Genomic DNA, 27,652 nt, shown 5'->3' with positions numbered 1-27,652 from the left:
ATGTGACTCGGTGGCATGGCCAACTTTTTTTTCGCTTTCAGCTTTTTTTTCCCCCCCGGGTGAACCGTCAGGGACAAAAATGCTTTAAAAAGCTTTTTAAAATAACTTCCGACGATCGCGCAGCTCAGCTTTGAGCTGCGCGATCGTAGGAAGCTTTTTTTTTTTTTTACTACCGGTTCGCAGAACCAAGGACAATCATCCCTACCTGTTCAGCCAAACTGGGAGGATTTCATCCCTGTTCTGGACCCAGGCGTAGGGATGGTGTGCTAACCCAAAGGCTTTTTTTTTGTCAGGAAGTGACAACTAAAGGAAACAGGCCAAGTTATCCAAAGCTTGACTGCTTCATTGGTCCCAAAGGGGACAGATATATTCCAAAATCTCTGCAACTTGCATCTTTTTATGTAGAATTGGTGTGCTAGGTTGAATCTTGGATTAGATCAGGGAAGATAAGTTCTGACTCCCAATCAACCAGTGAAGCTCCTTTGGGGAAAGCCTGTCTAACAATTCTCAAACATTAGCTTGACAGAAGAGAAAGGGGCAGGCAGAGCCTCCCAGAAAATTTGAGATAAAATGTCAGTAGGTGATGAGCATTCTTGGCTTTTATATTAGTAATTTTCCTAAGTGCTAATGTAAAGTGTAAAGATGTTTATCATTTTACAACACCCTTGAAGCGTGGATCAGTAAAATTGTATCTCCTTATAAGATGGGGCTGAAAGAATTATTTCTCTGCTAAAAGGATTAAATTGTTTATGAAAATCCCAGGAGGTTTTTGACGTGTTAATTTCAGAAGGAGATGGTTGATGATTTCTCACTAAAACAGGGCTGCACAACTTTGAGGGAAGGGGGTTGGTACTACAGTGATCTTGGAGTGGGGGGGGGACACAACTTCATAAAATGGGTGAAGATTGTTTAAAGATCTATCCATTTAGAAATTTTGGAGAGAGAAAAATTGAAACCTCTCTTTATCTCTAGAGATACTTGTGAATAGAATAGAGTAGGAGTAGAATAGGATGGGATGGGACGGGATGGGACAGGACAGGACAAAAATCTTTATTGGCCATATGTGATTGGACACACAAAGAATTTATCTCCGGTGATAAGCTCTCAGTGTACATCAGAGACAAATTCCTTGTGTGTCCAATTACACTTGGCCAATATAGAATTCTATGGCATTCTGTTCAAATTCCTGTTCAACTTGAAAAATTTACCGTTTCAGTTTCATTTTCCTGATTTATAAAATAGGAGTTGAAAGTCAGCAAGCTCAGAATTGTAATATAAGGACCCAGAAAATACTAAACTGTAGTTAAACTTTATGTAGCAGAAAATAAAATCCTACAATTCATAGCAGCGAAGGGCACTTTTTCTTCTTTTTAAGGCCTCTGAGGGTTGTAAGTTGCATGCTGGTGATGCAGCAAGATCATTGAATGGACAGGGTTGGACATTTCAGCCCATTGTTTTCAAATTTTTCAGGGCTTGAATTTTTTTTACATACATGCATACATGCATACATACATACATACATACATACATACATACCCATCCTACTGTTTTTTTTGGGGGGGGGACCAATGTTAGGCAGAGCGCATAAAAGTGGTGAGAAATAGTATACAAAATAAGCATGAGATAAGGACAAGAAAACAAATATAACTGTATCTTGTTTATACCCAAACTATTTACTGTACTTCTTTGTACCTTTCTACACTGGCACACCATCCTCCATTCATATATTGCTTTAAAAAATCCTTTGTTCTTTATACCTTTTAAAAAGGATTTCCTAAACTTTCAAACCCTGGCTTTTGTAGTTTTCTCCTTCCTCTCAACTCATTCGTTCTTCATGTATTTATTTACTATTGACTCCTCATTACTTTTCTTTTAATCCCCGACCTCCGGTCCTTCCGATGCGCCCTAAAAAGTTGGCTTTTCCAGCAAGCCAGCCTGGCCTGTTAATTTTAACTTATTTTAAATGTATTGTTTTCTTTTTAATTTGGTTTTTTTTGTGTGGGGGATATGGATTTAATCTTTTTTAACTTTTGGGATGTGTGTTTTTTAATGTTGTACGCCGCCCTGAGTCCTTTTGGAGAAGGGCGGCATATAAATCCAAATAAACCAAACCAAACCAAACCAATCTTTATATGACCAAACAATCTTAATTTATTTCAATATTGGTCACACCCTTTTGTATTCTGACCATGTTTATTGAGCACTCATTCATCTTTGATCCTCTTTCTTGTTTTACCATACATACTCTTAAATACACTCAAGTATCATATTCCTACTTAATTCAACATGTATGTTTCGTCTGATACGTCTCACTTCTGTATAACACACAGTAGGAAGCATGCTCTTATACACAATCATTTTCATTTCTTTCTCCAAACATTTACTCCTCTTATAATCATCTATGATCCGTTTTATCAGCATTTGCATATCTTGAGCCACAGTGGCGCAGTGGTTAGAGTACAGTACTGCAAGGCTACTTCTGCTGACCACCGGCTGCCAGCAGTTTGGCAGATTGAATCGCACCAGGCTCAAGGTTGACTCAGCCTTCCATCCTTCCGAGGTCGGTAAAATGAGGACCCAGATTGTTTGGGGGCAATAGGCTGACTCTGTAAACTGCTTAGAGAGGGCTGTAAAGCACTGTGAAGCGGTATATAAGTCTAATGCTATCTTAAACTTCTCTGTGTCTCATGCAGCAGTCCCTGCTAATATCAAGGACAGTACTGGTCTGGGCACATTTTGGCTTAGTATGCCGCAAGTGTGACTAAAGGCCATCTTTATTCCAGCATGCTCACACTATTCTATGCAAGACAGGATCGCTAAAAGAGAACCCTGTAGGCAAGCACACCATTACTTGCCTTATTACTGTAGGCAAGCACACCATTACTTGACTAATCTTATTGCATTCTTTGACAAAGTGACAAAATTAGTGGACCAGAGGAATGCCGTCGATATAGTTTACTTGGACTTCAGTAAGGCATTTGATAAGGTAGACCATAACCTACTACTAGATAAAGTAGAAGAATGTGGGTTGGACAGCATCACCACCAGATGGATTCGTAACTGGCTGATCAACCGCACTCAACGTGTAGTTCTCAATGGAACTGCATCTACATGGAGGGAGGTATGCAGTGGAGTACCCCAAGGCTCTGTTTTGGGCCCAGTACTCTTCAACATCTTCATCAATGATTTGGATGAGGGAATAAATGGGGAACTCATCAAATTTGCAGATGACACTAAGCTGGCAGGAATAGCCAACACTCCAGAAGACAGGCTAAAGACACGGAAGGGTCTTGACAAACTTGAACATTGGGCACTATCTAATAAAATGAAATTCAATGGTGAAAAGAGTAAGGTTCTACATTTAGGCAACAAAAACGAAATGCACAGGTACAGTATAGGTGGTATCTTGCTCAACAGTAGTAATTGTGAAAGGGATCTTGGAGTCCTAGTGGACAACCATTTAAATATGAGCCAGCAGTTTGCAGTAGCTGCCAAAAAAGCCAACACAGTTCTAGGCTGCATCAACAGAGGGATAGAATCAAGATCACGTGAAGTGTTAATACCACTTTATAATGCCTTGATAAGGCCACACTTGGAATACTGCATTCAATTTTGGTCGCCACAATGTAGAAAAGATGTGGAGACTCTAGAAAGAGTGCAGAGAAGAGCACTCTTAGAGGACTGGAGACTAAAACATATGAAGAATGGTTGCAGGAACTGGGTATGTCTAGTTTAATAGAAAGAAGGACTAGGGGAGACATGATAGCAGTGTTCCAATATCTCAGGGGTTGCCACAAAGAAGAGGGAGTCAAACTATTTTCCAAGGCACTTGAGGGTAGAACAAGAAGCAATGGGTGGAAACTGGTCAAGGAGAGAAGCAACTTAGAACTGAGGATAAACTTCCTGACAGTTAGAACAATTAATCAGTGGAACAACTTGCCTCAGAAGTTGTGAATGCCCCGACACTGGAAGTCTTTAAGAAGATGTTGGATAGCTATTTGTCTGAAATGGTATAGGGTTTCCTGCCTAGGCAGGGGGTTGGACTAGAAGACCTCCAAGGTCCCTTCCAACTCTGCTATTGTATTGTATTGCCTCCTGCAATTGAGAAAATACGTGCAATGTTTAAGGTGCTTGATTTTTAAAAAAGATACATTGACTCTATTGAAAGCTAAAGCCATGATTCTTTTTTTAAAAAACTAAATGATAATTGCTATCAAAAATGGGGATTTGCTGTTGAATTTTTGAGACATGGTTTTTGTGTGTTCCAGGGATTGCATCAGAGGGGCATGTGGTATGTACATTGCTTGTGGATTGCCTAACTCTGCTACTTCACAAATATTTCTAGCAACCCAAGGAGGCAAATCATCCTAACCCTAAACCTTTTCCTAAACCTTTTCTTTCCTCCCCCTTCCCTTTCTGTTTCTGCTCAGTGATGACACGGGGCACGGCCTTCAGCCCATCTTACCGATTCACACTTAGTGATGGGACTGTGCTGAGTGCTCATACCAAGTGCAAACTTTGCTGCCCTCAAAGTCCAGAAATACACCCCTTCATCATGGGCATTCATATAATTGAAAGGTAAGTCCTGAAAATTCCCAGGGTTCACTAGGTGCCATTGCCTCTATTTTTCTCCCCACCCATCTCTCATAGAACAGCAAGCTTCTTTGGGAAGAATTCAGTGTCTTCCTGTGTAAAGTGTACAATTCAACATATATACAGAATGCATTTTTAAATGTGTCACGCTGATGATACTAGTTGATATGTCTCTTTGCATGTCATTGTTCTGTCATACATCCCTTAATAAATGTATTTACCACAGGAAGGAAAAGGTGGTGGAAGCAAAGGGTTCTTGTCCTACGTAATGAACTCTCTTCTTTGTATGTTGCAAGGATGTTAGAAGTATAAGTAAAGGAAAAAAGGCAAACTTTTTTTTTGGCTTTCTTCCTCTTGAAGCTGGTTTGAGTCTGACTCTTGAGAGGATCCATGAGCTTCACTAGATAGGGCAAAGATATCTTAATCATGATTATCTAATCTCAACAGAACCATGTCTTCAAAGAGTAATGGAAAGAAACAGATGCCGAATCTTTCTTTGGCATCTTCTCTCTCTCTCCCTTCTCTTTCTCTCGGGCTTAAGTAATACTTTCTTAGTTTACTTCTCTTTCCCATTGGAGATGGGGGAAGGGGGGATACTTTGTTTACATAGCAAGAGAATGCATTGAGGAATACGTCATGAAATAGCCTGTTCAAACAAGCTGTTGCTTCTTTTGCAACACCTTCAAACTAGCAGCATATAAGCAGAACAGAAACAAACTGCAAAGTAGTCCATAATGAAGAAGACCTGCCAGCAGAACTTCCAGCACGTTTATTCTACATAGCCTCATTTTTGATTAGTAGACATTGGTATATATACATGTATGCTTTTAGTTTTTATTGATATGAGTGTTTCTGCATGGAAGGCTTGCAAACATCAACAGTGAAAGAATATTGTGTGTCTGTTCTGTCCTCTATAATATCATGCAAATGCAAAACCAAGCCAATCAAGGGAAGATATGAAAAAGCATGAAAAATATGATTATGTGTAAGAGTATCTATAAAATTTGATAATTAAAGCTAGATGGCAGCTTATAAGTTTTGAGAATGATTTTGCATCTCTTTTAGAAGAGAAACTTAAGGATACTGAATCTAGGGGTATTCGTGTAAATTAGTCAAAAGCTGGTCTTCTTCCTAACTCATCATTCTGCTGGAAGAAATGTCCTTCTGGGTCCGCCCCCAGGTGGGGAAAAAGACACTGGAGGCATGGAGGCTGCTTACAAAGATGGTTTAATGTTTTAATGGAGGACAGGACCGCATGGCTGGAGGTCCTGGAGAAAAAGGTGATCACATGCTTCCAGGTGTTGGGTGAAGAAGAAGAAAAGGGAAGAAGGGTCGAAGAAAGGCTTGCAGGGCTTTTAATAATCTGTTCGGCCCCACCTATCTGTTTCCTGTTCCTGTGTAAGAAATGTATTCTGATTGGTTGTCAGACCCACATAGGCCCATGCAAGGGCAACCCTCTAGGCTGAGTTTTGAATCCAGGTTTGGTTGAGTTCAGATGCCATGTGGTCAGTTGAGTAAAGGCTTATATTACCATGCCTTCATTCCCATCCCCCTGGAGCTGAAGGGGAGAAGTCTTTTATCATGTAAAGTGGACTAGCTCGGGCTTTAATGGCTCATGGACAAAAGGTGGGGGCAGGAAGCTGCAGGGAGAGTTACCTTGTCTTTTTGAAACATGTTTCTTTTCACATCCAGAGGAATATTCTGCCTTTTCAATATTTCCTAGGATATTTCATTTTTCTGGGAGAGGGCTGGGTGATAACTTCCTACAATCCCTTGAAAAAAGAAACCTAGTGGCCTGAATGGAGGCAGTGATACTAGCAGCAGCAGTCTCTGAGCTTTCTGTGGCAAGAGAGACCTGTGATCTGAGGATAGGACCAGTGGCAGTGATAGTGTCAGCTGAAGATGGAGTGCTGTGAGAGGAAGAGTGGGATCAATGCTTCTGCCTGCTGCAGAATAGGCTGGCCTAGGAGAAATTGCCATGGCCAACTCGTCACAGCCAACTCGGTACGGGACAAAAGTTACATTAATATCGAAGAAATTGTGGAATAGAATCATTAAACAAATAATGCAAAAAAGGAGGAGAAAATGAAATGCAAATGACAAAAAATTAAATATATATTTTAATTATTTTAAATAATTACATTAAATTGTTGAATTGTCCCGTGGTGAGTTGTCCCTGAGTTGAGTTGGCCATGGTGAGTTGGCTGCAGAGAGTTGGCCATGGCAAATTGACTGTGGCAAGTTGGCTGTGGGAAGTTCTTCCTTTCCGGAAAAGGCTGTGACAGGTCTCATAATTGCAGCTGCTGGAGGAGAGTTGCAAGAGAAAGAAGGCAAAGATGAAGGCACTGTTAGCTGCCAAGGCAACAACCACAACAGCATTGGAGAATCCAGGCCAACAGGTTGTGAGGAGAACCACCCCTTCTTTAACACTAACATTTGGCCAAGTGTTAGCAAGACAGTAAATCTGTGCGGGCGTCCTATCTCACTGGATGGATTTTGTAGCGGGGTGGGGGGTGGTGGAATTAACATCTGGTTTGTGTGATCTGGAACAGACTGGCTAGAGACTGTATTTCTGGTTAAATGTCTGAGAAATCTGGCTTGAAGAATCTCTTACTGTACTCTCTGCTTTCAATTTTGCCCAGAAAAATCACCAAGGAAAGATCAGGCACTGGGCTTCCTGATAATCACTGATAGGAACAGCCAATTGAATTTATGAAATTTCAACAGTGATTTGTGCTTGCTTGTTGCTTGCTAGTCAGCCATGGAGGTTTTTTCAGGTTCATTGCCTGCCTTAAGGGAGTGCCTGCACAAGCATCCCCTACATCCCCCAAAATAATTGCATAAGAAGGAAGTCCAAATCATGAAATATTCCCTACGGTTCATTCTTCGTGCTTTACTTTCAGGTTCTGAAATGGAAAGGTTATTACTCTGTAGAAACCTTGTAGAAGTACAGGTACAAACAATTGCACATTTTGTATAAAAACCTACACAGAAATAACACAAACCTTCTGGCTCTAGGATTAAGATCTGCCAGGCCATTTTTCTACCCAGTTCCTTCACTACTTCAATTTTTTTCAACTTGCTACATATTTTCCTTTCTTTGGTTAAGACGAATCTCCACATTGACACGTTCTTAATTGCCTTCACATGCTGCTAATTTGATATACTAATTTCTTTGTATGCAATTATTTGACCTACGTAGCTAGTTTACATCCTTGGAAAATAACTACTCCCAGAGCTATTTGAAGGAGCGTGGGACTCAGATGTATGTTATTTGATGGAGAGGGAGCTGCAGTTTGTGGATGGAAGGCTGCAACTCAAAGAATGGCCATTATTTCATGGCTGGGAGTCAAAGCTGACATGAACAGTTTTGGCAGGGTGAGAAGGCTTGGATGTCAGTGAAACCTACCAAGAATAGTTCTGGCTTTAATACCATCCTGAATAGAAGTCAAGACCTAAATGTTTTGAAGGCTTTCCTTCATTTTTTGAGAAACAGGACAACGAATGAGTGGGAGGGTTTATGTATGGGCTTTTCATTCCTGAATTGGAGCCCTTTCGGAATGTTTTCTCATGGTAGGCAGGCCCATGCAGAAAAGAAAATACATATAGTATAATAGTAGCCATTTTTTTATTTCACCTCTCAAAAGAAGCCAGCAAAACTTTACTTTTCCTTCCTACACACAAACACACACATACTATATAAGTATGCTGTTTGTGTGGGTGTGTATGTGCGTGCTCGCTCGCTCGCCCGCACACTGCATACATGTAGGTATATATGCATATAAATAATATCTTTCTTGGGTATACAGCATTTTTGCATTACCTCCCTCTGAAAAGTCACAGCATAAACTGATCAAGTTCTTTTGACATGGGCGTGGGATTGTATTTCCTTTTCCCACCAACTGCATTTTCTTTCCTTGATCCAGAGAACACAGTGCCCTGTTGCCTCAAGAGAACACTAATTCTGCAATGCCTCTTCCCCGCGTCAGTCCCTCACTGAACCCCAGCATTTCTCCAGGACAGGGCGTACCCCTGCCAACGCCTCTCCCTCCCTCCAATGGTAGCATGTTAACGGCCAACACAAACCACCCATCAGGATCCAGCCTGCACGGCAATAGCAATGCTACTATCACCCCAACCAATTACGGATGTTCACCTGGAAGCCAGGTGGGAGCTAATGTTGCCTTAAGCCAGGGACAAGCTGGTCCTCCAAACGGCACCCATGGTATAAACATCAGTGGGTCTCCAATGAACAGTCCTGGGGTCACCCCGCCACAGTTTATGTCTCCAAGACATCGAGTAAGCCCTGGACTTGTGCATCGGCCCAGAATGCCAAGCAACCCGTTCTCTCCTACTATGCCCCACACACACTCCCCAGTGGGCATGGTGGGCAGCTGCGGTGGCAGCAGTGCTGTCAGCAACAGGCCATATCCGGGCACCCCATTAAACTCCATGCAGGGATTGACTGATGGGCCTAGCCCTCCAGTGGGCTACTCCACACCCCCTCCTCTCCTGCGTCAGTTGAGCAATCAGAACTCCCCCAGCAGAATGAACATGCCACCCGTGAAAACAGAGCCAAAAGACAGCAAGGAGATGTCGTCCATTCTTTGCAGCATGGCCCACTCTGACAATAGCTCCAATGACAGCAAGCCCTTGGATTCTAGCTTGCTGCATGGCAGTGACAGACTCTCAGAGGGTGACAGCAAGTGTTTGCAGGCTACCAGCCACAAACTAGTCCAGCTCTTGGCTTCCACGGCCCAAGAGCAGTTACGGCACGTGGATGCCGATACCAGTTGCAAAGAGCCCTTGTCTTGTACGGGTGCATCGGGGACCCCGGCTTCTGGGAACCCTGCGGCCAGTGCGTGCCCTTCCTCCCACAGTTCCCTCACAGAGAGGCATAAGATCTTACATCGGCTCCTCCAGGAAGGCAGTCCTTCTGATATTGCCAACTTGTCCATGGAGCATGATAAGAAAGATGGAATGCCTGGTGGTACAGCTGCTGCTGTTGCACCACAGAGCCAGGCTCCAGGAACCCCTGACATCAGGCTGGAGGCAGATGCAATGAAGAAGAAAGATTCAAAGGACCATCAGCTCCTTCGCTATCTGCTTGACCAGGATGATAAAGAACTAGCATCTAACCCTCCTTTGAGCCTGGAGGATGTGAAGGTGAAAGAAAATACAGAGCAATTGGATGCTTGTAATGCACCTGTGGCTCCACCGCCTAAGCCCTCCACTCAAGAGGAGGTGAAGATACAGCCACAGGGACAGGTGAGTTTTTAGTTTGAATTAATTTTCTGTTAACAATACATTTTCCGTTTCTGATGAAATTTATTTTCCGGTGCTGCTGCTAATTTATGATTCTCCGTGGCTAAAATTCAGCAACTTACTGAACTCTAAATTGATATATTCCAGAGTACCCAGTTTGGCAAGGAGTCACAGATTATGTCAGGCCCAAACTATATCTGTAAAATGAGGAAGATTATGGTACTGTATATGTATTTCAGAACTCTGGCAAAGACTTCCTACACAAAAAATGTAGACTTTGTAACACTCGTATTATGAATGTAAGCTCTTTGCTGATTTAGTCTGGAAAATGAAACCGTGTTCTCACTTTCCTACCAAGCTCCAATATGGTTTAGGAAGCATCTGTTTTTAAAACCAGAGTTTAAATGGCTAGAATAAATAATAGTAATAGCAATAGCACATATATATCACTTCACAGCGCTTTACAACACTCTCTAAGCGGTTTACAGAGTCAACATATTGCCCCCAACAATCTGGGTCTTCATTTTACCGACCTTGGAAGGATGGAAGGCTGAGTCAACCTTTAGCTAGTCAGGATCGAACCCCTGACAGTCAGCAGAATTAGCTTGCAATATTGCATTCTTACCATGGCTCCTAAGCAACTCTATCTCTCAAAGAAACCTCCAGATTTTTATTCCTTTCCTTAGGGCTTCTCCCAAAAGAATACAGTAGTTTATTTGTTTCTTAATCAGTCTTTGGACTGATTAAGCTGACCCTGTGGATGCTAGTAGGGAAACCAGTAGGCCTGGATAATTTGTGGAAACTGCAAAAATGGGATACAGAGGGACTGACTGATCTTCCTTATTCTTAAAAGATGTACCTCCTATTGAAATGAAGTAGTAGTTGAGTAGGAGCAATATATTCTTGAATAGGAAGCTGAAAGTTTGTATGGGAAAGCCTCTTAGTTTATGCAAGTGGAAAGAAAGAAATGAGTAACACCACAGAAAGTGTGGTCAACCTCTCTGCTCCTGAAAGAAAAGTGCAGTAATCCGATTCTCCCATCAAAATCTGTTCCGGGTTTTATTTTTAATAGCTTAATTTAACTCCTATAATATGATTTTTATCTCTGAGCATTCTTGCCAATCCGTATCAAATGTTCTTCTTTTTGGTTTATGGGCTGGCTGCACACAACACTTGTTTCTGGTACAATCCCAGGATTTAGTTCTGTTGAGTGAAGTTCATGTACTCTGTCTATCCACACTTGACAAGATGGGGGATGGACTGGGGGCATTCATATCAGCACAAGCAGAGGTGGGTTTCATATAATTTTACCACTGGTTCTCCGTGCACCGAAAATATGAGCATGTGCAACCTTTTGCGCATGCGCTTTGCTCACACGAGTGGCTTGCATGCCAGTGGTGGGTTCCGGATTCTGTTGCAACCAGTATGGTGCAACGGGGCCCAGTGTCCCCCTCATGCACATGCATGGCGCATTCATGTGTCCTTATCTCCGTAACACCTACGACGCTCCAGCTGCTCAGCGGAGCGTCGCACAGGTGCCATACGCTCCGCGCGCATGCGCAGAAGCGCCAAAGAGCTCAAATACAGGTAAGAAGCTCGGGTGGGTGGGTGGGCCCACCGAAGCACCGTACCGGAACAGTACCTGGTGCTCCCGGTAGGCACCGGTATGCCTGTACTGGGGCGTACCGCTTGCAACCCACCACTGTTGCACGCATGCGTGCAGCTTAGAAAATGTTGCTAAATAGGACAGCATAGCGCCAGAGCAGATGGACGGGCATACCCGCAGGTCGCCACTACCGGTTCACCCAAACCAGTCCGAACTGGCTGAGCACAAGCCCCAGAGGCAGGTGTGTCTCTAAATGCCAGTGTTGGGGACTGTGAACAGTTGGGAATTCTTCTCCCCATGCCCACCCTTGGATTGTTAGTTCGTGTTGTGTTTCAGATGAAAAGACCAGAATTGTGGACTGCGCACAAATTATAATTTGCCAGTAATCAGCACCCTTGATGCTGTGTTGGGCTTGGCAAAATACCTTTGATTGGGGGGGGGGGGGGGGCTTCTGTCAAATAAAAAGATCAAAATTAAAACAATACACATTGTGGTTCAGTGGAGACAATGGCTTTAACACAATATACTACAGAGAGAAATGGCTTCTAGATGAAACTTGCGGACGATAATCATATATTTTAGATGTAGTTCCTGTAACGAATTGAATAATTTAAGCAGACAGGATATTCTTTATGTAGTTTCCCTAATGTGCCTGAATACATACATAGAGAAAGATTGAATGTTAATATTTAGAAAGATTTGAATCGTTGCAAAGAATGGAAAAGGGAGAATTTTGAATTTAAGTGAATGAGACAAAGCTCCCCTGTTTCAAGGTCTCTCTTTAGTCATGTGCAGACCCCAAAAGAAAGCTTCCACTGCAATCTTAGATGGGCAGGATGAGTGACTGCCAATTTTTACATTGCCAGTATATTTTGGGGCAACACTCAAGCTCCCTGGTAACTGAGAGTTACCCAAGGTTCAGAGATTTTTGGCACATGGTTCTCAGCTGCTTGGAGCATGTAAAATTGCTTGATTTGGCTCTGTTTCGCATGAGGAGATGGCGCTAAAGAATGTCCAGATTTTTATAATGTTTTATAAATATGAGTAGTTATTGAAGATTGCAATTCCTGTATTAGGATGGGATAGTATTTCTCATCTTTCTTAGATAAGCCCCATCTGAAAATCAAGTAAATCACTTGCTTTAGAAATAGAGTTTTAATTTTAATTTAAGCTGATTTTTTAAATCCCCAATGGAAGAGGAAATGGTGAAAATGATGGATATTGCTGAGATGGCTAAATTGTCAGCTTTAATTAGCGATTAGACCAGTGGCAGGTTACAGGCGGTACGCCTCGGTACGGAACCTGCCCGGAGCACCGCATACTGTTCCAGTATGGTGCTCCGGAGGGCCCACACGCCCGCCCGAGGTTCTTCCCAGTCTTTTAAGTCTTTGGCGCTTCCGCGCATGTGCACGGCATGTACAGCGCCTGCACGACACTCCACTGAGCAACTGGAGCGTCGCGGAGGCGCTAAGTGCCGGAGTATGGAGGAATAAAATGGGAAAAAAATAAGGTGTTGTAACCCATGTTATTCCCACCCTCTAGGCAGCTGCCCCCCCCCAGCCCTACCTAGAGTTTTCAGGGTATCAATATGTCTTCTTATTGTAAAAAGTGATGCCTACAAATTCCTGTCTTTAGATCTGAGAATCCCATCAGTTCTCACATCTAAATTGCCTCTCCAGAATAGCTTTTTTCTTTAAAAACTGAAATTATTAGGGTTACATTACATTCTTTGTGAATTTTATTTATCAGAACTATCACTAAGTACACAATTCACGTAGAAGGCATACATGTCAAAATAAGCTGAGTTATTTTGAAACTGATAAATGCTACCACAGCAAAACTAAATAGAACAGCGTAGCACCCAATATTCCTGGACATACAGCTTTATGTGATTTTTGAAAGTCTAGCAACATCAGCAGATAGTGTTGGGTTTCAGTAGGAACAGAGTTTAGAGACAGATGAAGGCTCCCAAATGGCTCATATTGACTTGGCTCTGATCCTGCTAGAGAAATATGCACCAATTTTAATTTGACACACACACACTTTGTTATCTTTAGAAGGTCTTGAAGAAATGGTTCTATCTGCAGGCTTGGGGACCTCAGACTGACACAGAGCCAGTCAAGTGGTTGATATGATTGCATTTGTTGCTGCTACCCAGGGTGGGTGCAGAATGTATGGGTTTTATATTTTGGATTGTTTAATGTGGTAAGCGTCCCAGAGTCATGAGTGAATTCGGTGGCCATATGCATTTGTTTCATCAATAAATAAATTTCAAAATGTATATGTATGCATTTCTGAGGAGAGTGGCATATAGCTATGTTTATTCAACTGGCTCCTAATTCTTAAAGAGTTTCTATGAGTTAGGTGAAGCTGTCAGCTTTTCAGGTATCTTCCTATTAATTTTTTCAAAGTCCAGCCATTTCTGTGTAAAGAATCTTTATTTCTCATTGCTAGTAATTTTATCCTTGACGTGTTTTTGAATGCCTCTCTCACCCAGATCAAGGCCCAGATTACTAATCCAGAGCATCCCACGAAACCAACAATTTGAGCTATTTTAAGCACAAAGGGACACGGTGGTTCAGTGGCTAAGACGCTGAGCTTATCGATCAGAAAGGTTGGCAGTTCGGCGGTTCGAATCCCTAGCGCTGCGTAACAGAGCAAGCTCCCATTGCTTGTTCCAGCTTCTACCAACCTAGCAGTTCGAAAGCATGTAAAATGCAAGTAGAAAAATAGTGACCACCTTTGGTGGGAAGGTCATAGCATTCTGTGTGCCTTTGGCATTTAGTCACGTCTGCCACATGATCATGGAGACGTCTTCAGACAGCACTGGCTCTTCGGCTTTGAAACGGAGATGAGCACCGTCCCCTAGAGTCAGGAATGACTAGCACATATGTGCGAGGGGAATCTTTACCTTCTAAGCACCGCCCCTTGGCTCACCACCACAAAATGCCCCAGAGGTTTTTTTTAAAAAGTTAAAAGATGTGTGTATTTGTGTGTGTATTTCTCTGCTTTGACACTTTCCCATCTGGCTATAGCAGAGCAGGATGGAACCGGCAAGGCTGGCCCTTATGTAGATGGTGCTTTAAACAACAGCATTTTCTCTTTCCCCATGCTAATAATGAAATACATCTTTCTATCACATTTATTACTTTTTTGTCTCATTTCTTCAGTGCTTTAGTTGTAAATAGGGTTCCACTTTGGTTAACTGTCTGCTAGCAGTGAAGTATAGCAATATGAAATAAGAAACCATTGCAGCACCAAACCTAAGCAAAAGGACTAGCATTAAAAAAAAAACCACCTCTAATTTTGGTTACCCATCAAAGGCTCAGTAGCTGACTTATGATCTTGCTTTCTCCCTTCAGTTTGCATCTGATCTTGAGCAAATGCTGCCTCCCCTGGAAAAGACAGCCCAGTTGCCACCAGGCTTATGTGGGTCAGAGACAACTGAAAGTGGTGGCATTACTATCAAATCAGAGATCCTGAGCCCCTCCCTTCAGCCCAGTACTGCTGCAAGAACTCCTACTGGGATGAGCTGTATGTACTTCCGAGTCTTTTAAATATATTCTTAGTAGTGTTTCCTGTGGTTGATAAACTGTAGTCCAACATTGCATATGCTTAAGATGTTTAGGTGTTGATTAAAGATGAAGTTTCCTTCTAAATCCAATAATCAGCTATATTCCTTTGTTAAAATCAAATTTGTTTGGATAATGTTTAAGCTGAACCATTTTGTTTTTCCATGGGATTTCAAAGTTGCATTTTCAAGACGATTAAGATTGATTCTTGAGGTATGATATCAGGTACTGACTAAAATTCAGATCATATTAAGATGCTGAAAAAACAATGGTTTATTTAAAGATGGACCGGTATTTATAATAATGGAGAAGCAAACATATATTTGATCACGTATACAAAGTGCATAGTTTGATTGGAAAGATCAATGCACCTATATAATCTTACTTGGTTGTTCTTTTATGGGAACTGTTTTGCTGGAAGCAACATATTCCATCAATTCTTCTTCATTCTCAACCCTGTTGTAGAATTATCAGGAGAAAATGAATTGCTTGTTATGAAGCGCTTGTGTTCCACAGAAAAATCAGTTCATGCAACCAAAGTGAGATGACATTTTAATTCAGGTCAACGTGTGCTAAGTTGGCACAAGTCAAAGTGCTTAATCCATAGTTTTGCCAGCTATTAAGTAGTCCATTAACTTCTCAGGCAATGTGTGCCATGACACTGCTTAGCCCATATTTGACATTTTTAAGCTGCCTCCTAAATTCTCAGCCAAAATTCTCTCAAAACTTTCTAAATAGTTTCTCTTCTTCAAGAGCCCTATTGTGGAAAATTAAATGTACGTTTAATCTTTAAGTCCTAAGGTTCAGAAAGAAATATTTCCTTTATCCATAATTGGTTTACATAATTTTCAGTATTGTTTTCCTTTGTTTTATATGTACAGATTTTTGTATGATTCTAATTTCTGTAGACTCAAGGCAATTAGCAGCCAAATCATAAACATATAAATACACAGAAAACTGCCAATTAATAAGATTTAAAAACCTTAACTAAGGAATGGTGGCCCTCACATCACTAACATCCAATTGCTCTGGGGAGAAGGAGATGATTAAATTAATGATCAGTTTTCAGAACTCTGACAATTTATTTGTGTTGTTAGGTCATCATGGCAGTTTGGAATTTCAGTGTTCAGAGTCAGCTTATTAATATCATTAGCTTTGGAAATGTTATGCCCGTCTCTTCTTCAACACTGAGGACTACAAGGTTCCTTTTTTATTTTTTCAACAGCTAGCATAACAAGCCCAGAACACTTCATCCTAATGTTGAACCTAGCCTGTGTTGGCTTTAGGGTAAAGACCGCTGGCCTTCCAGTTATAAGGCAGATAAATTATTTAAACCTGTTTAATATAGCGGTAAAAGGAATTGGACTGGAAGCTGGGAGACTGTGTGTTATAATCCTGTCATAGGCATAGAAGCCAGCTGAGTGCCTTTAGACCAATTATTCCCTCTCAGCCATAGGAAGAAGGCAGTGGTAAACCACTTCTGAAAGTGTTGCCAAGTAAACTGCATTGACTTATCCATGTAGTCACCATAACTCATATCTGACCCAAAGGACTCAAATAAAATGACTTAGTAAGTTTATGAAGCTCTTGGACATGCAGTATATTACTAGGCTGTTTTGCTAGTTGGCCAGAGAGCTTTTAATAATCGTTTATGCTCTTTAAAATAGAGAGAGAGAGCGTGCAAGAGGGCAGCAAAAAAATATTTGGTAATGCTAAATTGCTTGATGACCTAGAAGTGATCCTGACTTTGCCACTAGCAACCAGGGAAATGTTGAAAGCCTGTATTGAGCAAAATCTTGGCTGGGTGACTTCTTTGTTTCCAATTTTATAGTGCCTTATAACTTAACCCAGTAAAATATATAAAAAGCCTGTCACAAGAAGTAACTGTTTGCTGGATTTCATACTTATGGATTTCATACACTTATCGAGATATACTAGCACTGCTGGGCTTATTGCTAGCTGTAGAAAGAAAAGGCAGGATTCTGCATTAGGAGAAATAAGTTTTATGAACCATAGGGCTCAGGGACAAGGCACATGTCAAAGAGCAGTTTTTGCTTTCCCCCTAACTGCAGAAATTACAAGGTGGTTTGAAAAAGCTGTTCACCTCTTGGTTGTCTTAAGCAACCATTTCTGCTGTCATTTTTTTGACAGTTTCATGATGCAAATATAGTAACGTGCAGCTCGCTCAAGCCTGTTAATCTGTGCCTTGAGGGCTTTACTCCATGTGAAGCTTTGGAAAACCCAACTTTTAACAACTAATAAAAAATCTACAATGTGTTTTTATAGTGGGATTCATTCATTTTGAGAGAGGGTTTTTTTTGTTAAACAATTAAGATGATATGAGTTCCAGATAATTAGTATCACAAGGTGAAATTCAGTAAGTATTGTTGTTGTTCTTATTAACATTATTCTTGTTTTTTATAAGAAGCATGCAAACCTTTGGGTTAACAGATATTTTCTACCTGACAGAATCATCCTGTATTATTTATAATACATTTGCTTTGTAAATATAGAATTATCTGTTTAGGTTTTTTTGAATCCCAAGAACATAATTACAAACACGGTTATAGGATTGAAGGTTGAAACATTTTTCTGCAGTTAAAGCGAGATAAGAAAAACTCTTGACTTTTAAATTAAACCTCTGATAAATTTTGCAACATTTTAAAAATGAAATTTGGATTTACAAATTCCATACACTTTTTATAGAATACAATTGGAAGGCTTTCTTAGCAATTGAGAGTAGGTAACTTTTACTATTCGGGTTTTAACATTAACATTATTCAGTAGTAATTTTTCACAATCTCTTTTCTGAAGCAGCAAAGCAATATTTGAGAATGTAAAAAAGAATAGAAGCTGAGGGAAGAAATTCACATTTTTGCTGTTAGAATTTTCCTTCCACTTCAGCTTGTGGTTTAAATCTATCCCTGGGTTATAATGTTTGTCATATTGAGCACTTAAAATATGGGGTTTGATTCCTTTGATTAAAGCAAAGGAATTTTTATTAATTGTTGAGTGGGAAAGAGAGCCCTCTGATGGTTTCTATAGGAATTCCAGACAGTAGGTACAGTACCAGAAGACAGTATGGTCATTTTCAGTAGCTATGTAATTTTGCACTGTGGGTTTTAAAGCTTTTTTTTATTAACATTTTTCTTTATGTGAAAAAAGATTTGGGAACGATCAAGGCGAAATGTGTGGCTTTAATGCCAATTTATACAATCTTGACCTTCTGTATCTAATATCATCGCTGGTAGTATCTTTGGTTGACCGAAACAGGGAAGTTCTGTGCTGCTCTCTGAACTGAACTTTTCTGTTCTAGCTGTTAATGGTGGGCAGGGAATGCAAACCGGACGGTCCCCATTTGAATTCTGTGATCCAATGGAGCCAGTTCAGCTACGGACAGCACCTTTCCCTGCCACAAATGGCAGCGGCCCTCATCATGGCTTGCCATCGGAACAGGGCAGGGGGGCAGTACCTGGCCAAAGTCCCTTTCAACCGGATACTGGTATGTGCTTTTACTATGATGAATGTAAACCTCTATTTCTAAGGTCTCTCTGTATAAAAAAAGAATTCCTTTTCCAAATAACTCTTTCAAGGAGATCAACCTATTAAATAACGACCTAGCCTGTCGTGTAGTAAAACATCTGACTCCATGAGGCTTTTGGCCTCTACTTTATTATTATTATTAATATTTGCTAAGTAATCTTAATTTTCCTCCAGGAGAGTAACAGCATCCACAGCACTTTTTCTTTCCTTGGTGTAATTTGAGCTGAGAAATAGTGATTGGCCCAAAATTGCTCAACTTCCATGGCTGAGAATAGATTTGAACCAAGACTTCCCCAGTCTTTGGTTAGTACCTTAATCATTAGACCATGCTTGTCCCTCTGTGTCCAAATGCAATACCTGGTCATGCTTTCTTGGGCTGATTACCTGAATGGTTAGGAGAAGGAATTTGTTTTGCATATTGAAGTACAAATGTAATTATCACATGCTTAGCCTACTCAGAAACATTAGTTCTGCTCAGTTGGTCTTTCGCCCAAAGTAAAAACACAAGAATGAAGAATAGTCATCTTAACAGTCAGTAGAAAAAGTGTTTTCACTGCAGAATCTAGAAATGTCTCATCTTATCATCATCCAAGTTCAACACCAAAATATCTGTATTGCAGCACTACAGAATATTTAGGAGGAAATTTTGAGCATTCATCTCAAAATTCCTCTTTTTGCTTATGTGAGATATTGTCATACCCTGCAGCCTCTCACACATTCCAGTCTCCCATTTTCAACTTATGCAGTTCAGATCCTTTTATTGAGCTCCTGTAGATTAAGTACAATATTCATAGATCTGCCACATGAGGAAAATGTATCAAGCATTTCAAAATATACAGTAACACACAATTTCTGGCAAATGCCCTAAGTAATTCAAGATACTCACAAAAAAGTCTCCCAAAGTTTCCACGGTCTTCAAATTCCCCAAATCCTATGAAACATTTGCAGTCTCAGATCTTGTGTGAGAAATCCTGTGAGATTTCTTTTCTCATATGCTAGATCTCGCAAGATTTACCAAGCTGACAAATGTTAAGCTATTTTTAGTGTTAATTTTAATTTGGAGGACTGAGATCTGGGAAGAGGGACATTCTGGTGAGTATGTTACTGATGGGTTATATTGTCCTCATGGCTTGGTTTTATCCATAGTTTTGATATTATATTTCATATATGCACCTTTTTTCTAAAGAGCAAATAAGATAATTCCTCTTACACGGAATATTAGGGTAATACTTCATAGCTGCATGCATGAAATGCAAGCAAATTTCAGTTTCCTGAAATAAAAAAGGGAGGATGTGTCTTGTTTGTAGGCAGAGGTCTCATTGACAGAGGGAACATAGCCATCAATGATACAATTTGATTGTATTTGAATGAATGTTCTGGAAGGACTGTGATTTGATCTGTTGCCCTCTTGGGTTTGTTGCTAGCTGTATTTCTAGTATGAATGGTCAGCCCCCTTGGCTTCCCCATCTGGAGCAATCCATTCCTCAGCCATAATCAGCCATGCTACGATTGTTGCCAGCAATTTCTTTATTCTCCAGTTGCCAAGCAACCCTTAAGAATACTTCATTGCTGCTGCACAGCTAGTTTAAGAACGAAATAAACTCTTGCAGGTTGACTTTACTCTCTATTCTGTGACTCTTGTTTAGGCACAAGCTTTGCACTACAGACCATGCTGACCTGGTGCCCTTCTAATGTGTTGTACAACGATTTCTATCATCCAGGACAGGATGGCAATTTAACTTCAATGTAGCTGGAGCAGACTAGCCTGGGAAAAATGGAGATGCTATTTCAGCTATGCTTGTTTATTGTCAAGCTACAGCAAATAGCCCTTAATGCTGCCATGGCCATGTTAGTCTAGAACAGGGCTGTCAAATCCTGGCCTGTGGGCCGGATGCGTCACAGGTTGGCCATGCCCACGTATGGTTTAGCGAAGGGGGAAAAGTCCCGATACGTCACATGATGCTGCCTTGACACCGTGAGTTTGACAACCCTGGTCTAAGAGTTTCACTGGTCTAGACAGCCATTGAAACGCTCAGGACCAACCAGAGGATCACACCTGGACTTCCTTTTGCTCCATTTTTTTTTCAACTTCTTATAGTGAGCATGGCTGAAAACACATGGGAATAAACGTGTTTAATTAAATAATGGCCTGAATAGCATTGTTGTCCTCACCTCTAGACATGCATATTTTAGATATGCATATTTTGAAAGTCTTCGATTTAAAGGTGTTTTTTTTTAAAGAGTTGCTGCTTCCTACCTCATGTCCTAAAGCTGTTATTTTACTCCTTCAGCACCCATTTTCCTACTTGAAGATCCAGGAGATGTTTGGCAGAATTGCAAAAGTATTTATTTTCACAATTCTAACATTAGACAGCCTTTCAAACTGTCATGGAACTATGATTTGGATTTTGGAAGCCCAGGAAATGTGATTGATGGTGCTACGGGTACATTATTAATCCTCATGCACCTCTGGCTTTTGAGTTAAACTTATACACTATTTTACCCACTAAGAAATAAAGGGAGACTAGTATAGATCTATTTCAAATTATTTAGTTCTCGTCAGTTAGCCATATCCTGGGATTTGACCCGGACTACTTACATATTAGGAGGTGTATTAACCTCTAAGCCAATGCAAAGGTGGCTAAGAAACTCTGGGAGTTGAAGTCCACAAGTCTTAAAGTTGCCAAGGTTGGAGACCCCTGATCTAAGCCACAGGTTCTCCTTGCTTTGTGGGCTATACCAGGGGGGAGATTAAGTGTTGTTTTTTTAATCAGGGCAACCAAATATAGGACGGAACATACTCTGGCTTTTGAGTACTACATCTGACAGCTTTTACCACTGTGAAAATGGTTCCAGTCTTCAGTTCTTTCCTTATATTTTAGGGGAGGGAGCCTCCTCATACACCTTTCACTATCATTGTAACCTCTTAATGCGCCACCAATTATCTGTACCAAGTATTTTCAGGTGCAGTATCATGTTATAAGAGGGACACGGTGGCTCGGTGGCTAAGAAACTGAGCTTGTTGATCGAAAAGTTGGCAGTTTGGTGGTTCAAATCCCTAGCCCCACGTAATGGAGTGAGTTTCTGTTACTTGTCCCAGCTTCGGCCAACCTAGCAGTTCGAAAGCATGTAAAAATGCAAGTAGAAAAATAAGAACCACCTTTCTTGGTGATAATAATAATAATAAATAATAATAATAAATTTGGATTTATTAGCCGCTCCCTTTCCGGGCAGGACTCGGGGCGGCGTACACCAAGACATATATAAACATACATATATACAAAGACATACATGCACGGAGGAGGTAATAGATTAAAACATTAAGACAAATTAAAACCATTAACAAATAAAAAATCCAATATACAATAAAAATTTAAAATTTAATTTATTTTAAATTTTTTAAAATAAATGGTGGGGAGGTAACAGAGTTCCGTGCGCCTTCGATGTTTTTAGTTATGCCGGCCACATGACCACAGAGATGTGTTCGGACAGCGCTGGCTCTTCGGCTTTGAAATGGAGATGAGCACCGCCCCCTAGAGCCAGGAACGACTAGCACATATGTGAATGGGGAACCTTTACCTTTACCTATCATGTTATAACAAAGATACTTCAGAGAACATTGGAATTTGATAGAGGGTGACTGTCTTTGAGGATACCCATAGAGCACTGTGAGGGGCCCCAATGGAGGATACATCAAGAACTGATGGCTGCCATGTTGCAAGGAATCCTTCCTTGCTGTGAGCCAGACCAAATAGGGCCAAGAATGTCTCATAGTTGTCATGTGTAACTCCAACCCATAGAACTGCCATCTTCCCATTACTGAAACTATGGAACTATGTTGCTGGGAGGTACTGCTACTCAGGCAGATAATTGTTTGAATGTTACTTAGAATAGTGGACTGCCTCTTTACTGGCCTGCTTCAGATAGTCTTATACAATAATAGAATGTTTGCACATTTTAATCCAGCTTTCCTTATGAGCAAGCTCCAGCCTAGGTACACTCATTCACATCCTATCCTTTTGTCCCATTTTATGACCTGATCAAACTAGTGTGCTCTTACCTCAAATGACATACACTTTTCTCTCTTAGGATTGCCTGAACTGGAATTGGGAGTCAGTGAGCATCAATTTGGGCAGCCAGCCATGGGGGAGCAGATCCCATGGGCAGAAAATCCCATGGCTTCCATCAACAGAGGACCTATGACTAAACCGGATGAGTAAGTACCGGGATGGTTTTCCTTGATCATTGGATATCCCAGGCAGTTAGTATGAGAAGTTTAAAAAGTCAACTAAAGTTTTTTCCCCATTTGCAGTATTGATGTGGAGTTTCTCATCTGGAGAGCAGCCGCAAATGCATATGATTGTGCTTGTACACACACAGAGAGAAAGACACACATAAACCTAGTGCATGGATTTTTTGTCAAGAAACAGCAGGAACCATAAAGCTGTATTTATTTTTCACTTCTCTTCAGTGAAAGAGAAATGAAAGAATATGGATTAAATGTTATGCTGTCACTAGGGAACACTCAGACTCAGAGGGATGATGAGGCCCTATTTCACAGAAGTCTTGACATTCATCTCACTGTCCCTCAGGTTGAATACAACAAGCGACTCCTTCATCTTCCATGTATTAAGAGAGCAGTCATTTAAAAAGATCCTCTTGTGTAAGACAGCAATCTCCTTTTAAGATCTTGTCTTTCATTCTTCATCAGGCATTCCTTTCTGCTCAAAGTCCAGCCAGGGAAAAGATTGTGCCTTAGACAATATGGTTCCTTTCTCAAGTCTGAAAAGATGGTGTCTCAGGTTGCCAGCTCTTAGATATTTCTGATCTTCTTCCAAGGAAGTTAAGAATCTCAGAAATAAATCTCAAGTTCGGTAAATCTCAGCACCTTACTTTACTTGAATTCTGCATAGCTCCCGAACTGAAGCAAAAATGTATCTGGTCACTGTTTTTTTCTCCATGTTCTCATGAGATTGCCTTTGCCTCATCTTCAGCCTATAGGCCAGGCAGCCTAAAACTTGTCTTCAGCTATTGCAATGTTTAAAATAGAGTTTTCCTGGCATTTCTTTTTTGCCATGATTTAGCACCAGGATGGCAAACCTATGGCCCGTGTGCCACAGGTGGCACGCAGAGCCCTCTCTGTGGGCACGTGAGCCGTTGCCCCAGCTCAGCTCTGCCACGCATGTGCGTGCGCCTCCCGCCAGCCAGTTGATTTTGCAGTCTCTGCTGCCCATGCATGGGGTGTGGGGCGCATGCGGGAGATGCGTGTGCATGAGTGGGGGGGGGATTGTGCACGGGGGGGGTGGGGAGCATGGGACTGCGGTAAGCCCCTACAGCTGGTTTTTGCTCCCAGAAGGCTGCAGTGAGGCCTACAAGGCCCAAAATGGGGCGTGGGGGGTCGCACGCATGTATGGGCGTCTGGGGGGGAGCACGGGAGGATCGCACACACATGCACAGGTGGGGTGCGGGTATGTGTGTCCCGGATGCATTGCATTATGGGTGCATTTCAGCACGCGACAACAAAAAGGTTAGCCATCACTGATCTAGCATGTTTCATTGACAATGTGGTTGATACTACAGCCAGGGATTAGTTTCTCCCAGCTTCTGCAGGCCTGCCGTCTCTCCTCAGTCATTCAGGAACACCCTCCAGGAATTCATTTGGCAGCAGAAGAGACGATACACCTGACCTTCCTCAGGGGCATCTGCCTTCTTAATAGCTGAAGACCACTTTCTGAAACAGTGGCAGGTTTTATCAGGTCTTACATAAACAGGTTGGATGCTTATTTGAAGAAATGCTAAACCTATTTTGTAAGCAAGGGTTTAGCATCGTTTGGAAGGGAAGAGCTCTTTGGGAAGAGAAATGAAGTTGCATGAGTTCACTATCACTTTCCTTAACTTGTCCCACACTGAAACACTTAGGCCAGCACCCTCACCATCCTCATTTTTGAGACAGCATCACGGTTAGTAGGGAGGAGATTTTTCTATGAGCTCATGGGCCTAAAGAGTAGCTGTTTAATATAGTTGAAAGACTTTCCAGTCAAGATGTAGTTGTTCAACTCTTTAACACTACGCCATCTAGTGACCTAAAATTGCCCACAGAATCCCTAAAAGACTGCTTCCATAAAATAATAATTAATTTGGGACGTGGCACTGGGAAATGATGCTGTGCATTTTTGTCTAATTGCTACTGCCCATGCTCCACCCTCTTCCTTATTATCCCCTCTCTTCCAATAACTCTGAGTGAAGTCCTTGTGTAAAATAAAGCCCTGCAGAAACCACTCAAGCATTTTTACAAGTCTAACGGGAAATTCTGTGGAAGCAAACGTAACTCTTGGCAGAATGTTAGTTTAGGCAATAATCCTAGAGGAGGACAGAAATCTCTCTTGCCACAACTCTTTGCCTCCAGCTGTCCTGTCTCATTTCCCTAAATACAAGCAACATGCTATTTTGGAATGGGGTGAGGAGTTGCCTCCTGCCAGGAAGAACCCAAAATGCATGTGCTCTTAGTGAAAGAGGATTCACTTACAGGTTCTTGGCCTCGTGCCCCGGTTTTCCATTGGACAAGTTGCCTTATAGCCTAAGTGGAACTTGAAGCATGAAAGCTTTCCTATTTGTCATTAATGAAGTCTTCCTTGGTCGCTCCTTATTGCAAAAGAGATGCTGAACAGGATCAGGGCGGTTTTCTGTCTTCTATCAAGATCTCCTGCAAGGTGTCGTTCGGAGGATTTTAGGAATCTAACCAAGGAAGTGGAATTCTTTCTCTCTCCTTTTTGTTTTCTTTTTAGTGGCGGAGAGAGGAGGGGAGGTTGTATAACTGGGGAGGGTGGGAAAAATGAAGCATCCTGTTCCTCTTGTAACAATTCCAGTGTTTTTGATTTCTTCACCATTTACTTTCATTAGCCTTCTTCTGCTCTCTTTAATTTCTTGCGTTAATTAGATTTTGAGCCCTTTTGGAATACGAATGGAAGACTGAAATCCCTGTTTTGTTTTGTTCTGAGCCAATAAGAAAGAGTGGTCTATAAAATATAAATGAATAGTTAACTTGAATAGCTCAGTAGCCTCAGGGTAAGGGAAACTTCATTATACAGTTGGACGTTCTCCACGGTGTGTGTGTGTCTTGGCTTTGTTGTTCCAATAGTCTGCAATTGTTTGCTCTTTGAGCCTGTTTCTGGCAATGACATATTGAAGTCTTTGTTGTGTGGGTTCGCCTGCAAAGACTGTAGAATAGATTGCGGAACTAAAATCTCTTCCACCTACCCAACATTTTTGGGTACAGTACAGACTTTTTAAAGGGGGAAAAAAATCTAAAACTGCGTATGCAAGTTTCACACACAACTAAGATTCAGGGGACTGAATGTGGTTGACATAATCTAGTTTTTCATAAACCTGCCGTTTTATTTTCACGATGAGTTGGTTTTTTTTTTTTTTTTGATAACTTCTTGATCATTAGGAAAATCCAGAGGGATAGGATGCTGTGAAGATGAGCGAATGGAAATTTTGTGTCTTCTTTTATTAAAACCCTAAATAAATATCCATTACATGAAAATACAGCTTTCCTGAATCACAGCAAAGTTCCACTTAATCCAGTATGGAAAGGTCAGCCAGAGTCTTGCAGGAATCCCACAAGCAAGAGACAAACTCCCTATTGTTTGCTTCTCCCATAACCTGTATTTGGACATTAACAACCTTTGCTAGTAGATATTCCAGTAGAATTAGTTGCTGCATGAATAGTCTACCTCTCCCTAGGGCAGGGGTGTCCAAACTTGGGAACTTTAAGACTTGTGGACTTCAACTCCCAGAATTCCCCAGCCAGCATGGCTGGCTGGGGAATTCTGGGAGTTGAAGTCCACAAGTCTTAAAGTTCCCAAGTTTGGACACCCCTGGTGTAGGGAGTTCAAGATACATAGAACCACCCTTGTTTTATCCTCATAAGACCCACATAGGGAAAATTAGGCTTAGCGCTAGTGATTGGTCCAAATCACCCAAGTGGGTTTCGCAATCACAATCCAGGTTTCTCCAATTCCAATCCATCTCTCTATCGAATAGCTCTGCCATTAAAACGTTCACCCATAAATGTGTGGAATCCCTTTTTAAAGTGCTGTTTTAATAAAAATCCAAATCAGTTTGTCAAGGGCTTACTTTAGAGAGCGCTATAACGCCACTCTCTGGTTTAATGCATCCCCCCACAAAGACTCCCAGTTTCACCAAAAGATGCCTTTTGGGTGCCAACTCTCCTTATCTGCTGATTGAGAGCATTTGCTTCAGCTCTAACTTACTCTAGCTCATATCGAACTTAAAGCAGGGGTCCCCAACCTTTTGGACCTCAGGGACCACTAAATTCATAATTTTAAATCCCGTGGGCCAGAAATAACGATCTGCCTAATGACCGGCTAGGTGGGCATGACAAGGTAGTCATGTGACTGGGTGGACGTGGCCAACTCAGTGTCACATCGAGGGGCGCCTTGCCAGACTCTACTTGCCACTCCTCGCCTGCCTGCCCGGGTTCCTTAGGGCTCCAACAGGAAGCAAAGCAGCCACCATGAGAAAGAGTTGGCAAAACACTTGGTTCAGTTCAAATTGGATCTGACCGAGAAGGAGGCTCAGCAGAAGCACCTCACTGAGGACTACGAGCATAGGCTTTCCAAGCAGAGGGAAGACCTGCAGGAGTACAAGGCCAGGTACCAGCGCCTGGTGGCTCAGTGGGCTGAGATGGTCAGCCGTCTCAGATTTTCCTTATTTCTCTGTTGTAACTGATATCCTGAATATAATGTTTCCACAAAATATTTGCCTGTTTTGCCCATTAGCAGAAATTAGCTTTGTTACTTAGATTCTAACAAAATGATTTGTCTGAACGTTTATAATGTACAATTCAAAATTCAAAATGCTGGTTCATTTCTTATAGCATGAACATTTCCACAATGCCTGCATAAGATTTTTCTATCCATAATTCCTGCTGACTGAATCAAAGTGATTTCTGCAACTGGGAAAGTTGGTCATAAGTTGATTGCTGCTCTTCAGAGCTGAGTTGCAAGGATACATTTTGTTCTGGGGCACTTAGGATTTATATTGGAGA

General features: G+C 41.5%; 1 protein-coding gene across 6 annotated transcripts in view; it reads left to right on the top strand.

Annotated features, from left to right (window-relative positions):
- Positions 1–27,652, top strand: part of NCOA1 (nuclear receptor coactivator 1) — a 327,889-nt gene that overhangs the window by 278,267 nt on the left and 21,970 nt on the right. For 5 of the 6 annotated variants that reach the window (XM_081943112.1, XM_081943111.1, XM_081943110.1 and 2 more), the window contains 5 exons: positions 4,431–4,578; positions 8,520–9,861; positions 14,827–14,998; positions 18,353–18,538; positions 22,669–22,795. In XM_081943112.1, the coding sequence (XP_081799238.1) occupies positions 4,431–4,578; positions 8,520–9,861; positions 14,827–14,998; positions 18,353–18,538; positions 22,669–22,795 (1,975 nt within the window). Of the gene's footprint in view, positions 1–4,430; positions 4,579–8,519; positions 9,862–14,826; positions 14,999–18,352; positions 18,539–20,870; positions 20,922–22,668; positions 22,796–27,652 lie in introns of all 6 variants that reach the window. The other variant, XM_081943115.1, reaches the window with a different exon arrangement.

This window comes from Natrix helvetica, assembly GCF_964273705.1.
Source record: "Natrix helvetica genome assembly, chromosome: 2".
In the NCBI taxonomy this organism is placed as follows: Eukaryota; Metazoa; Chordata; class Lepidosauria; order Squamata; family Natricidae; genus Natrix; species Natrix helvetica.
This window is presented reverse-complemented; position numbering and strand designations above follow the sequence as displayed.